We start from the raw sequence: 14,720 nt of genomic DNA, 5'->3' as shown, positions 1-14,720 counted from the left end.
TTTTTATTTTAAATCATTTTCACAACTTCTGCTCCACATCTTGAAGACTCGCAACCCAAAGCTTGCATAAATCTGGTTGAAACAATACCGTCTCAAAAGGAGAAAAATTTTCTTTTTTTTCTTGTTATTTACATTACAATACCATGGAGGCATTTTTTTAATTCTGGACATCTACTGGTGAGGCACTTCCTAGCCACACTTAAAAGTTTCTGTTTAAATCCCTGAGCCTGCAAAGTTAAGCATTTTTAATTTAACACACCACAAATCAGAGATATCTGGACAGGCTTTAGCCCTGAGAGCACATACAGTCACAGCAGAAAAACGGATCTTCATAGGTATAGATCTTGGAGAACAAAGGGACATAAAGTGTAGGAGAAAATAAGCAGGTATTTCAAAGACAGAAACAACATCAAAAACTGCGAATCAGTTCTGTATCAGAGTAGTATTTGTCACATATCCTTATCTTCACACCTGTTGATCTTCTCAGAAAATTCACTTGGGAACACCCAATCAAAGACAAGCAGCAGTGTCACTGTGTGTTGATAACAGCGCTTCTTTCTGCCACACAGTAGAGCTGATAACTCAGCTCAGGAAAGAAAGTACAGTCATTTCTGCCATTTCCTCTTGCCTTACAAACACTAGAACCAACTCATAGTTACAGCTGCAAGCCTGGGGCATTACAAGTAACTCTATAGGCTTCCTTCCCTCTTTCAGCTTGTGAGCCTTGATCAAAAGCTCTTCAACAGTTCGGTCTCAGCAGAAAATACTCAGAACATTTTATGGTGACCTGATGCTCATACATTATTTAGATTTAAAAGATGATTTGATAATCCCAAGACCTATAGCAACTTAAAAAAGCAAACATTTATGAGAGCGAGTATTCTTAGCACATGTGAAAATGAAACCCCAACCTTTAGTCCCTGACCACTGGGAAACGTGTCTTATATCTAGCAAATAAGTAAGTCAAGGCTACTGCTTCATGAAAATCTTTTTGCTTTTCTTTTACAACAGACAATACTGAGTGATACAATAGGTATTACTGTCAGGAAATTCATTATCAGTTACTGAAAATCTTGATGCAAAAGACAGGAGAGAAAACACTATGTGTTTTCTGTAAAAAGGACAGAGTTTTAGCCAGGTTCTTTCAAATACCCAGATTACCTGAGGGACTCTTTTCTTTAACATAACTTCTTGCAGTTCAACTTAGCCACAGAGCCTTTCCCAAGAAAAAAACATTTAAGGAGACATACCTACCTTCCTGAGTACGTGCAGCAAAGCAGAAAGGAGGGCTGAGAGGTGGCTCACTGTCAGATCCAGCATCTTTCAATGGCTCCTGCCACTAACTTCTAAAGGACAAGAAGTTCAAGAGAACAGGTTTTTTTCCACTAATTTTCTCTTATAATTTCTCCATATTCTCTTTGGCTATTTCATTCTCCTTACAAGCCTAAGAGAGCCCAGGTGACTTATATATCCACCTAAGAGGCTTAGGAACAGAATTTCAACAACTGAAGTTTTGTATTTAATTTACAGAAATACTTTACCACAAAAAACTAATGTACTCTTTCTCATTCACTTACATTTTAATTCATTTTTCACCCACATCCAAGCCTTGTAACAACCCCATTTTATGCAGCACCACTTGGCCTCTTCCAGTGCAAGACTCTTCCCAGGGTAAGGTACAGCTGATTTTAATAGATACAGGACTGACATATGACATTAGCAGCAGCTGATGGCAGTAGCAGCTCATCAACTGCTGACAGTTACCTGTGGGATGAAGAGGAAAGCATCATGGGAGGAAACATTTTAATACAAATCTTCATCCAGATTTAAAATATATCTATAAAATTTACCTCACGTGCTTATTCTTTTCCACCTCCAAAAGTCGCTGGTCTATTTTAGAAGCACTCAGCAGCCATCAATAGGTGCTTGGGTTGAAGAGGCCACACTGGGAAGTATCAGGCTGCCCTTTTCAGCTCCCCTGTCTCCCTGTGGTTTGGGGCAGGGTGTTGCAGAGGTGCAACAGCCACCTGCTTTAGTTCTCTCACCTGTAAAACTCCACAAAACTTGTTTCCCATCATTCTGCTTATCAGGCATTGCTGTTCATGGAAACAGGCTGAATTGTGCCTTCCAAGGTGCTGCCATAAATTCAGAGTAATTCTGTTGGCTTCAGGGTTTATTTGCTCTTTGTCCTTCTTAAACAATGCAAACTACAGTGTTGTGCATCCACTGTAAGCCCAAGAACTGTCTTATTGCTGCTTTAGTTAGGAATGTTCTCTGTTGCAGTCCAACATCCATTTTAATCCTAGAAGAAACAGAATGGGCTTTTTATTCCTCTTATATTTAAGGAAGGGGGATTTAATGAACCACAGGTCTGGATACTTTGCAAAGTACATGCACATTCAGCTGTTTTTTCTTGGTTAGGAACATGCCATTGGCATGGAAAAGACCCAAGTAATGGCTTGTGGAAGAACATGGTCTTCAGCAAGAACAGAACAAACTTTCTGTTCAGTTGTCTTTGTTTTGCTGTACTGAAAGTTGGAAGCAGGCTCATTACATGTTTCACCAGAGCCAAACCTGATCCCTGTTAGTTGCTCTGCATGGATTAAGTGGTTAACGATGTTTTGAGAATGTTGGGCTAGAGAGTTTGTGGGAACACCATCTGTTTCCTTTAACTCATAAACAAAGAAAATTGCTGGTTTGCAGTGCAGGATTATTTAAACTCAGATGACCACAGGCATTCTTAGAAGAGGTAAAAAGAAAAAGAATCCTCATGTGGTCTGAAGTTCAGTGACATTTTTTAGGGTATAAATTCCTGAGTACCAGATGGGGCAGCTATCCCTGTTCCAGAAGTGAGAGAAGGGGAACTTTTCTTTTGCAGTCACCTCCCCTTCCTTCTGAAGTCCATCTTCAGAACTAAACTGCCATCAGACATTCAAAACCATAAAAAATGATTCAACAATGTGTTGAAAGGGCTGAGCATTCCATTCAGAAGCAGCAAGTTCAATTCTTGTATTTATGGCTGAATATCTGAAATCAAAAGTTACTGCTAAAAATATTTGGTTTGGTAAGTTTCTTATTTCACCTACCCAGCTACCTCCCTCCCTGTTCCTCATTCAGCAGAAGCAGTGCAACCGCATGTTCTGGCTTCTCATGCAAAGTCATGTTTTGGCGATATGAGAGTCAGAACAATCCTCCACATTTTCACTTTGGCAAATAGTGTGGCTATTCTTATAATTACTATTACAAAATGTTCACTCCAGATATGTTTTGCTGATGAGCTGCTTCTGTTCAGAATTGACTAGGAACATGCTGTCCAGAGGTGTGTGTAACCTAATGCAAAGTGTTGGAAGGGAAGGGAGTGGAGGTACGACAGGAAACGTTGTTGTACTCAGTGCAGACCAGATCAGCATTTGTAGAGGATTTTATGATGAAATCACTCAGAACATGTTGTTACTGGATAACAATCCTCCACACAGGAAAATCTACGTGAGTCACTGGGAGGAAAAAGTTGTCTTTCATGTTATCAACAAACTTTGGTGTTGGTGGGTGTCCATTTCTTAAAGTTGTATTTTCTGTCTTTCATATAGCTATTTCATAAGCCTAAAAAGGAGCACGCATAAAAGCCTCTGATGCATTTTTATTTGGAAATAAATGCCACCTTAATTAGAGTGCACTGCTAAACATGGGCCTGCAGATAGCTCAGGTCTTCTGTCCACAGTCACATATGTAAGCAGGCTGTATTGATGAACACCCAGAAACAGGCACTTGGTGTTTTAACCTCTCACTCCATTTGACAACAGCCAGAAGCAGCTAGAGGAGGGGTTTTTTCCCCACAAACAAAGGAGTGACCTTGGTTGACCACTAGATCGGGTTAGTCAAGTCTGGGAAAGAGTGAAAGTGTCAAAATATATGATAAAAAAAGTCCTGCAGCACTGAGTGAAACTGGCTTCCTTCATCTGGCCAGTCTAGCTTTAGTGTAGTTATCTGAGATTGTATCACAGCACAGTAAATAAAAACATCAGCCTTGTAGTAATGTAAACCTTTCATACAGCATGTGTTATATCAGCCTTTTCTGAAAAATGGGCTAGGTCTCTGAGGATAAGCTACAAGAACAACCTCAGTTGCACGATGCTCCTGTATGCAGAGTGAGAGAGGATCTCTCTGTACGTACTAGGCATGAGTGCAGCTTCTCTTCCACTTGTGTTCCAGACTCCATGATATAAGGATATCGTCTGCTTTGCCACCAGGGCTTCTGTTTTTCAAAAGCAAAATATCATATTTATCTATACAACAAGAGCAAGTAGTTTTACTTGTGCATACCTTATTACTTGTGCATACCTTATTACCTGTACTGTCCCAATCAGCTCCATTTTTTATATTAGAGGCCTGTGACTTTTCTTGGAGTTTGCTCATAGAAATTCATTCTCTGAGCAAGGAGAGAGTAGTGGTTTCTGTATCCCAAGGGACTTTATGCATGAGATGTGTAGGACAGTCACATTAGCCTGTGTAAAGGCACTTCTCTGAAGTGCTGTGCAAACCTTGGAGAACTGAGGTGCCATAAAGTGTCTACAGAGATGCTGTTCATCTCCTCCATGGGCAGGACTGTAAGGAGCATCACACGTCTAAGATCTGGAGGAGATCTGGTCAAATTTGACTCCTGACTTGGATTTAGGAGAGAGTTCATCTTCTGGAATAGACCACAACTGAGCAAGGGTTTATAAAAATTTCAGACTGAGGGACCAATACCTGTATTTTTGGAGCCCGACACAACCTGACTCCCAGCCTTGTCCTACTAGGCAGCAATCAGCAGGTAAAGTAGAGATGGACCTCAGCGGTTCACCGACCACTTCTCCCTGCTTCCAGGGCTGGCCTGCGGCCTCCAACTGCCCACTGTGAACTGTCTGTTTTGTTATTTTTTCTCTGGGATGGTCAAGCAGTTTTCCAGCATATTGGCCAGCAACCTGGGATGCCACGATGTTCACAGTAGTAAAAGGTTTCATGGAGATAGGTTACCCAGGAAACAGCCCTTTTTTTTTGTACTGTCCATTGTCTGTTCTCCCAGGGGATCGTTTTTAAACACCCAGTGACTCATTATTGAAGCAACGCCATGGTTGTAATTTTGGAGCCGCTGGAAAGAACCTCTGACTAAACGTCACTTAAAACTAAATCCTTCTGTTCCTAACTTGGTTGGAAAGCATTTGGCTGGCAGCACCCAAATGAAATAAGAAAAGGATGCAAAAAATATACAACAAACTATGCTAGTCTGATCACTAGCCCTCACTGGCAAAAAAAGCATGAGGAAGCGATGTTGATACAAGTCAGAAGATTCTCAGGCAAACAAAATAATCCCAGTATTACATGAGAGTGGCCTGGGAGGGATAATGTCTGGAGTCAACCATTATGGGAATCTTCCAGTAACTTAAGGGAGAACTTTCTTAGAAGTTTTGTCTGTAGATACCTTTTACAACACGGTAGGTGACTGTGGGAGTGGAATGGTTTGTCATAAATTCAATACATTATTAGATTCTTTTTAAAAAACTCTGTATGTAAGCCCTATTAAACCCACACCCAATTCAACAGGAGTTTTCTCATGGGCAGAGATCTGCCCCAGTGCTCTGGAGACCGTATCGCTTCCAGCTCCTGTCCTCTGATGCTAATTCAAGGAAAAGCAGCTGCAAAACCTGCTGTTTTACCCTGCCTGCTGGGCATGGATGTTCCTCCCTCAGCTAAGGCACGCACAGCCAGGGCAGTGGCTGGCATTACCAGGGCACTGCCTTGGGCTGCTCACGTTAAATCAGACCTCTATGGTGAGCTGGCGTGGGAGCCACCTCAGTGGTTGTTTCATGGTGCGGGGCCAGAGATTACACCGCAATATTTGGGCAGCAAGTAAAAAGAAGAGCCTGTGTTGTTAACATAGCAGGTTAACATCAGGGACTTCCTTTGCAGGCCTTGGTCAAGCAAAACTCACTCTGAAATCTGGCCAGGATGCCAGGATTCCTTACAGCAAAAACTGTTACAGGATCTTTACTGAGCCCTTGGACAGAAACTCTGTTGTTTCTTGCCTATACTTCTGAAGACAGTGAGATAGCTCTGGTACAGAACTCTCCTCAGCTGAGCACAAGGCCACATCTTTTGTGGGCCTATGTAATTTGACATTTTATGCCTTTGGGTTACAGTATTTATATTTTTTGTGTTAGAGCTAAATTGCACCAGCAGAGGTTAAGATGTCAGCATTTCCACTATAAATCCACCTCTTTCTGAGGAAAATTGCCCAAGACCAATTTTTATTTGAATCCATTATGGTAGTTAATGGTTTAGAAAATGTCAAAGAATGTAAATCCTAAGGTTTTTTTTTTTTCAGAGGCTGTTCTTGCATTATATACTTAAAGAATGGCTTAACATTTCCTATCTCTTAGCCACTAATACAGACAAACGAAACTGAGACAGCATAATAGAACACCTCGCTTTGAAAGGTTTGAGCACAGCCTTTCTATGTAAAGAATTTCCAAAGCCACAGCTCACACTCAGTCATGCAGGATATTCTGCTATGGAGCACAGCAACACAAGACATCCTGCCAGAGCAGGTGGGAAATCCCTCCACAACCAAAGGAGGAAAACTCCCAGAGCCTGAACGTAGTTTTTTAAGCCTCTGTCAATAAGTGGGGACACTCAGCTCATCTGTGGGAGGAGCAGAGCAAACACAGCCCTTTTCTCAGTGAGTGGGTGGTGTAACCATCACATTGTGTGGTCTACATTAGTGAACAATTAACAGAAAGAAGGTACCAGGCTCTTTTAGAACTGCTGGAGAATCTGTGCTTGACAAAGAGAAGACAGTGTAGCACTAGCAAGCAGCCGTGTCAGAACTGGCATGGAAGGAAAAGATGGTGCACTGTAGCTATTAATAGTAATTTTGCAATGTTCAGCTGTCAGAAGTATATGCAGACTTGTGTTACAAATATTGCCACATAAAGCATGAATGTTAATCATACTGGATTGTTTGTCCCCCGTTCAGTTACAGAGAGAACATGCCAAGATCCTCAGAGACTTATGTTTCCTCTTTTTCTTTTATCACACAGGTAATAACTCCAGTCAGGTCAGGACAAGGTTATGTTTATGAATTCCCATCCAAATACCAGAAGGATACCTACGATATCCCCCCCATTCGCCCTCTCCAAGGGGTAAGTACCAATAAAACTGCCAGCAGCGCTGACAGGGCACAAAAGGTGATGAATTTCTACCAGAAGTTTATGAGCAAAGCAAGTTCTCTCATTTCAGAGGGAAAATATGTTTTAATTAGATACAGTGGCTTATTCACAGAGCACAGAAGTATTTCAAAGTTGCATTTGATGTTGACTAGGATTTGGCAGTACACCAAACACAAAAGTCCCATTTGTTTTCTGTGTTTTGATCAAAGAGTATATCTAAACAGAATGAATTTTCTGCCTGGGAACAATTTTTTTCCCTTACTTTGTTGTATAGTTGACAGTAATTCACTCAGTAAGGGTAAAATTATTGCCTAGATGAACAGCTACCATGCAGGGAATTGTTTTCACCACTTATCTACTGCACCATGTCACTAACCTTGAAATTTATTTTTGTTCTGGGGGATCACCCCAAGGCCACAGATGTCTAGCTAGAGTGGGTTGCCTGCAGGACCTGTAACTCAAAAACCCTGCATCTTTCCATGGCTCTTTGACAGAGCAGCTCCTCTAGGGAGCCCAGTAGTACATAAGACAGGCTGACACCAAATGCCTGGAACTGTTGGGAAGACATTCAGACCTTAGACCACATGTGGAACCCACTGTAATGTAGGACATACCACCAAGACGTACACTGGAAACATCCAACAGCTGTACTCTCTGCTGGTAAGAACATTCACGCTACACCCAATAAAGCAGATGAGTGATGCTGACAGGGGCAGCCTTAGGTTAAGAGAGTTTAGTGTGTACTAGTGCAATCTTATTCCTCAGTCCCTCTAATTTCCATCAGTAAAGGTGAGATTGGTTCTGGTCACATGAACATACTGCTCCCTTGTTCAGCCCAACAGGTGGGCTGGCTTTGATTTAACTCTCGGTATGGAAGTCAGCTGTGATTTCATCTCTCCAGCCTGCTGTCCACACAGTTGTCTAGAGGGAACGTAGCAAAGTGCATTTCTTCCTAACTGTCCAAAACACTGTGCAAATCCAAGCAGCTCTCCCATATGAAACAAAGTTGAAGAGTTCTGATCATCTTCAGGCTTTTTGAGGGGAAACATGGAAACAGAAAAAACCTCATCTGAGATCAGAGCTTTCCTGAGGTGACTTGTTTCTGTAACCAACTTATTCTTTCTGTAGATATATGACATTCCCCCCACATCGGTTAAGGGGCCTGCACTTCCAGTTCCCATGGGAGAAGCAAAAGCTTTAGGAGTCTATGACATACCACCTGCCAAAGGAGTAAGTATTACACTGTTTCCACAAGATCCTGTATTTTCATGTCTGACCAAAGACATGTTTAAACAAGAGTTCATGTATGGTCCTGAAGGAAAAGAAGATTCAGTACTTTAAAGATTTCCTTACATTTTTAAACTGTGAAAATGGGTAAAGTGAAGCACTGCGTCAAAATTATTAACGTAATGGGAGTGTGAATCGATAATTAGACCTACATTATCTTTGTGGCAGCATGCTGCCTTTTTGGATTTTGCTGCTTATGCAAAATGGTATCAAGATGAATGTTAAAAAGTGAGATATTAAAACTGATGCTCAGTCAAACTCAGGATAAGTAGCTGACTCCATGAAGGTCAATGGCAGATCTTCCATCCCAGCATCTTATAGACCATATAGAAGATGTAAAATATTTTGTTATTCTAGCCAAGGGTTTCATGGTTTGCTTTTTGTGATTCAGGTCTATGCTACACCTCCATCTGCATGCCGAGATAATACAGTCCTGAGGGAAAACTTGCAAGATTTTTCATCTTCAGTGGGCCACAGTGTAAGACCAGAAGGAGTATACGATATTCCTCCTCCCATCACCAAAGCAACTGGGAAGGAACTTAATAAATTTTCTCCTGAGAGCCTTTTATTGCCGGATGGAGTGCCGCAGAAACGGAATACTTATGACATCCCTATGAACCATCAAAGCCATTTTCTTGGACAGCAAATTGCACCTCAAAAAGATGTTTATGATACCCCCAGAGGAATTGCATTCGTAGGACAACAGACAGGACTCAGTGAAAGCCTCATCCTGGAAGGAAAGGAAGGTGTATATGATGTGCCACCAGCAGTCCTCCAAGACACTAAAGGCTTACAGGATGTGACTGATGGGATGAATAGGTTGTCTTTCTCCAGCACAGGAAGCACAAGGAGTAACATGTCCACATCTTCAACAACATCAAAAGACTCTTCTTTCTCAGCATCAACTGCACAGGACAAAAGACTAATCCTTGATCCAGACACTGCTATAGAGAGGCTTTACCGCCTCCAGCAGATGGTGGAGACAGCTGTCAGTAACCTCATGGCCTTCATTACAGTGGACTGGCGGTCTTATGGATATATGGAGAAACACATCAATGAAATTCACACTGCTGTGGATAAGGTGGAGCAGTCGCTGTTGGAGTACCTCCAGTTTGCAAAAGGGTCAGCAGCCAACGCTTCCTGCCTGTCCGAGTTCAGCCTTTTTAACAAAATGAGGAGGGAGGTGCAAAGGCTGGAGGACTCTCACCAGATCCTTACTCAAACCAGCCACGACTTGAACAGCTACAACTGGTCTTTGAATGTTCTAGCTGTCAACAGACTGCAGAACAAGTGTGACGACCTGGATCGGTTTGTTATGGTGGCAAAGACAGTCCCGGACGATACCAAGCAACTGACCACTACCATCAGTGTCAATGCAGAGGTACTCTTCAAGCAGGCATTGAGCAGCTCGCATTTCAAAAACATACCAGAGAATATAATGAATGACTATGTATACGACAATCCTCATATGCAGCATCACGTAGAAAAAGCACAGAACCACTGCAGTTCCCTTCCTCCACTCATGAGTAAAGGTCAGAACCCTCACAATACCACCTGTGACAGCTCGGAAAAGAGCTGGATGGATGACTACGATTATGTTCACCTGCAGGTAGGTAAACCCAACAGCTTGTTCAGCACAAGGCCAAGTAAGAGCTGTCTGTGGTTTTTGTAGAAGCTGTTTGCAGGAAAGCCAGATTGTTACACTAATACATGTCCAAGAGTAATTTCAGCAGGGTGATTACGTCTTCTCAAATAGGACTGTTGCATACATACTAGCAGTAGCCTTTTGCTCTGCTGTACTATCCTTTTCTTCTCCGTACTCTTAAGTGGTGCACTGCCTGTGAAAAAAACAATGTAAGGCAGCCTGTTATTTAACTTATGAGTTGTCATTTAGCTCAGGAGCAGCTTTGTTTTAACACAGTGTCCTACATTATGCAAAACAGGGGAAAGAAGAGTTTGAAAGGCAACAGCGGGAGCTGCTGGAAAAAGAAAATATCATCAAGCAGAGCAAAATGGAGCTAGAGCACCATCAGGTATGTTCGTTCAGGTGCAGCAACCACATTGAAATGCAATGTTCCTTACACATAAGGTGTACGGGTCAAGTAAAGCAGGAGGGGCCCTTCCCTTAGCAGTGTGTGACTGCTCACATTATGGCTGCCCAGCACACGCAGTTGGAAAGTCCCAGACGCTAGATAGGGAAGGCAGAAGGTGTCAGGTCTTGGCTAAACGGTGGCTCCAGGTTAGTTTCTTTCCAAGTGCAATTTGTGCCAGTCAGGATCCACCATTAATGGATTTATCAACACAGAGGGTAAGGACAGGGACTGTCATGCTCCACATGGGAAATGGCAAGCATCAAGATTTTTGCACCTTCCTGACCCTGTGCATCTGTGTCAGCAATTGCATACGTCAAAGACAACCATTCACTGCAGAGTAGCTATTCTGAAGATCAGCATCTCTGCCCTATTTGCTTCCTTGTTGCCACTTAGTAACTGAGCAGAAGCACAGCCACAGCTCTCAGTGTCAGGAATGACATCTCTTGTGACAGGAACAAGCCCTTCCCTTGAAAACAATTTCTAACCATCTCAATTTAAGAGACTAATTACTATTTTATGCAGTGCGCTATTGTGGTGGGCCCAGTTCATACATATAATAAAAAACAATCTCCATTTCTGAAAGCTTACTGCAGAGGAGAAACAGACTTCTGCAGCGTCTCACAGCAAGTCAGTCACAAAGCCAGCTTGAGAAATTGGCTTTCCTGACCTGCACTCCGCTGCCTTAACTGCCCATACTGAATACATGTGCTGCCTGCACATCTGTTCAGTGAACATCAATACCATTAAATTAAATACTGTGCTTAACATCCCTTTAAATGCTAAAACAGCAGATCATATGAGATTGAGGGCTGTCACTTTGCCCTCATATTAGTTCTTCAATATGTTGTTGCCATATCGTATGGCAGAAAATTGTGCAAGCACTGTGGAGGCAAGAGTTGAAGGTTTGTCCTCTCAAAATCCCACAGAGATAGCAGCTTTTTAAAGATTGCGTAGGAGTCATTGCCACTTGGAACCATCTCTCTCGCTTGTGATTTCAGAATATTCCAAATGAGCAACGGCCTGTAAATTCAGGAGGGTTGATGTTTTTTTTTTTTTAAATGCAAATGAAGTATTTCAGATGTTTTTCTGTTCTGAACTCTGTGTATTTGGATTGATGGTAACCACAGCACTTGATTACCCCTCACTCTCCAAAATAAAATATCCTAGAAAATGTTTTATTAAGCATAAGGCCAGTCTAGGATACTCAGGGGTGTCCTGACGCATAAGGTGAAACTGTAATCTGTAACAACATCCTACAAGAATATTCTTTCAAGAGAGCCCTTTTATTTGCCTTTCAGATTAATCAGTTTCAACGTCTGGAGCAAGAGATCACAAAGCCAGTAGAGAATGACATCTCAAAGTGGAAGCCGCCTCACGCTCTCCAGACTGCAAACAGCACCGCCACCTCCCATGACAGCCACCTGCTTTTATTCTATGCTGACCAATGCGAGACTCACTTCAACTCCCTCCTAAACGCCATCGACGCCTTTTTCAGTTGTGTCAATGCTTCTCAGCCCCCCCGGATCTTCGTGGCCCACAGCAAATTTGTCATTTTGAGTGCTCACAAACTTGTGTTCATTGGGGACACGCTCACAAGGCAAGTGACAACTCAGGACATACGCAACAAAGTGATGAACTCCAGCAACCAGTTGTGTGAACTGCTGAAGAGCGTTGTTCTGGCCACCAAGACGGCTGCCTTGCATTACCCCAACACTGCAGCCCTGCAGAAGATGGTGGACCAAGTGACAGAGCTGTCTCGCCACGCACAGTTGTTCAAACTCTCGCTGGTCCAAATGGCGTCCTTATGAAACCCATGAGAATCCAATCTGTGAGCAGCAAAGCAGAAGAGCAGATAAACTGGAGTTGTTTTTATGTAAATGTAAATGTTATCTTTTTTTTTTTTTTTAGATTTTTTTAAATGAAATATTTTAAATACCTTCTTGTGCGTTAGAGAATCTAATGAAATCAGGGATCTGGGAATATATCTGGTTCTGTATTATGTTTCTAATACACATTTAGATATGTATACACTGCATATATGTATATGTTGCTACATTCCCTAAAATATCAATTAAGCACCTTAAAAATTACACGTCAGGTAAGCAGTACTTATCTTTTGTATATACTGCCTGTTTCTTCAGTATATGTGTTAACTGGATGCTGCACTCTTCTTGTTTCATTCCAGCTTGATTTTGGCATATAGACTTGATTGTGAAACCTGTTTGTAGCAATCCATGCAGCAAGTGTAATGGTTCTCATAGAACTCCATTCCCTTCTTAGAAATTACTTTCTATCAGTTAATTCCATGAAATTTAACTCTTCTCTTGATGTTACTTTATTATGTACAGCATTTGATCATTCTGAGTAGCATATATGCATAACTGCAACACGTCAAGCAAGGTGTACAGCATTTGGGAGAAAAGCATTTTTAGGCTGTATAAGAAACAGAACTTTCTAAAGAGGAAGGCAGAGTCATATATTTTTAATATCTTGTGGTATTCAAATTTTGCTATTTCTAATAGCTGTGCAGCATGGGATTTCAAAATATGGATGAATTCCCAGCAATGTAAATTCATATGTGTTTAACTTGTATGTCCTTACATTGACAGTTAAATTTAACAGTGAGGCTTGAAAGCCTTATTATTCACCAACTCAGAGTTATCCTGAGAGCATCCCAGCATCCATTGGGACCATCTTTGAGGCTGCAGATGAGCCGTGTCTCTAAATACCAGTTCCTTCCAGAGGGATTCCCATAAAAATAGTAATTCGTATGGAAAGAAAACAGCTTAGTTTGAAATCACAGATATTTTAAAATCTCTAGAGCATACACACAGGTCAATGAAGAAATAGCACTTATTTTTCTAGGACATATTCTTGAGAATTGCATCTGCTGCAGTTCTGACTTCCATTCAACTATTAGGCTTTTTTTTCCAAATTCTGTTGCATAGGTGCTGGTCCTTCTGCACTACACTGTTGCCAAAAATGACCTCCTGTTTTAAAGGAGCCATTCCTTCTGTAAGTACACATGATCCCACCCAGTAATTTTCAGTTTAGGCCCTTAAAAATTGTTAGCAGAGTGGTAGACTCCTTTAGAAATTTCATGTATGCTGGCTACTCCAAAACATGTATAAGCTTACTTGTCTTCATTGCCTTTTGTGAACCCCCTAAAAATGAGTCACAGAATTCCATTTACCTGTGGTCCTCAGACTAAAAGCCATGCTTCGAAGTGGGCAATAGCTCAGGTAGATTCCAGGAAATTCTGGCATTTCTAAAGCAGAAACACTACTGTCCTTGCTTACTTTGGGGTGCTCCTACATGGATACATTCTGAGCATTTGCATCAGTGAGCAGCTTACTGGTAAATAAAGAGTTGTGAAATCAGGAGCACCTCAAAATTGGGCACCAACTTCTTGCTTTCCCAGTTCATGTTCAAACACGTGCCTTATTGAAATGGGATTTGTCCTCTCGGACGCCAAAACCATTTCAGCAGTGTGTGAAATCTTGCAGCTTTAATGTATTGCCTCAGAGTGAAGCTACCGTGATGTTGCTTCCAGAGTCTGCAGAACATTCCCGGAGGGCGTTGGGAACCAGCACAACCTCAGCTGGCCCAGAGTCAGCTCCAGGCCTTGGTTCTGGCATAACATCCAGAACAGGTGGTTATCCTCTTGTAAACGATAGCCAAAAAGCAATCCACCTGAACCTGTTTTGTACTAGTGTTGTTTGGGATTCTTTTGGATTTCCTTGTCCATTCTTTCACTGTATATTCTTAGAAAGTTAAAAAGTGTTTCAAAGCTTAGTGGTTATGTTGATAGTTTGTATTTTCAAAAGGAGAACCTTTTTTGCAAGCCTGTATTACAGTTTGTTATCTTGTAGAGAGCCATTTTATAATTATTAAATGACTAGTCTTTTTTATATTAAAAAAGGCAGCACTTGGTCTTATTTTTCTTGTTTTCAGAGTCCTCTAAGCACCTTAAAAGAAAATAGTGCTGGTGCCAATACTGTCAAAGCCTTTCTGAAATGAGGAGTTTGCTTTCCATCTTTTCACTGATCAGTGCCTATAGTGTGAAGTGGGAACCTGAGAGTGTAAGAGAAAGAACAGAGTGGTTCTCTGACTGTCCGGAAGCAGCAGGTGAAGC

General features: G+C 41.7%; 1 protein-coding gene across 4 annotated transcripts in view; it reads left to right on the top strand.

Moving 5' to 3' along the window:
- The window catches only part of NEDD9 (neural precursor cell expressed, developmentally down-regulated 9), a 107,742-nt gene extending 93,242 nt beyond the window's left edge, over positions 1 to 14,500 (top strand). For all 4 annotated transcript variants that reach the window (XM_082043887.1, XM_082043888.1, XM_082043889.1 and 1 more), the window contains exons 3-7: positions 7,077 to 7,178; positions 8,334 to 8,435; positions 8,884 to 10,101; positions 10,436 to 10,525; positions 11,884 to 14,500. In XM_082043887.1, the coding sequence (XP_081900013.1) occupies positions 7,077 to 7,178; positions 8,334 to 8,435; positions 8,884 to 10,101; positions 10,436 to 10,525; positions 11,884 to 12,393 (2,022 nt within the window). In that variant the 3' untranslated portion in view covers positions 12,394 to 14,500. The remainder of the gene's footprint in view (positions 1 to 7,076; positions 7,179 to 8,333; positions 8,436 to 8,883; positions 10,102 to 10,435; positions 10,526 to 11,883) is intronic.
- Positions 14,501 to 14,720: the final 220 nt, after the last annotated feature.

Source organism: Streptopelia decaocto (genome assembly GCF_964273445.1).
Source record: "Streptopelia decaocto genome assembly, chromosome: 2".
NCBI classification, from domain to species: Eukaryota; Metazoa; Chordata; class Aves; order Columbiformes; family Columbidae; genus Streptopelia; species Streptopelia decaocto.
The sequence above is the reverse complement of the archived record's forward strand: the minus strand, read 5'-3'. Positions and strand labels throughout refer to the sequence as shown.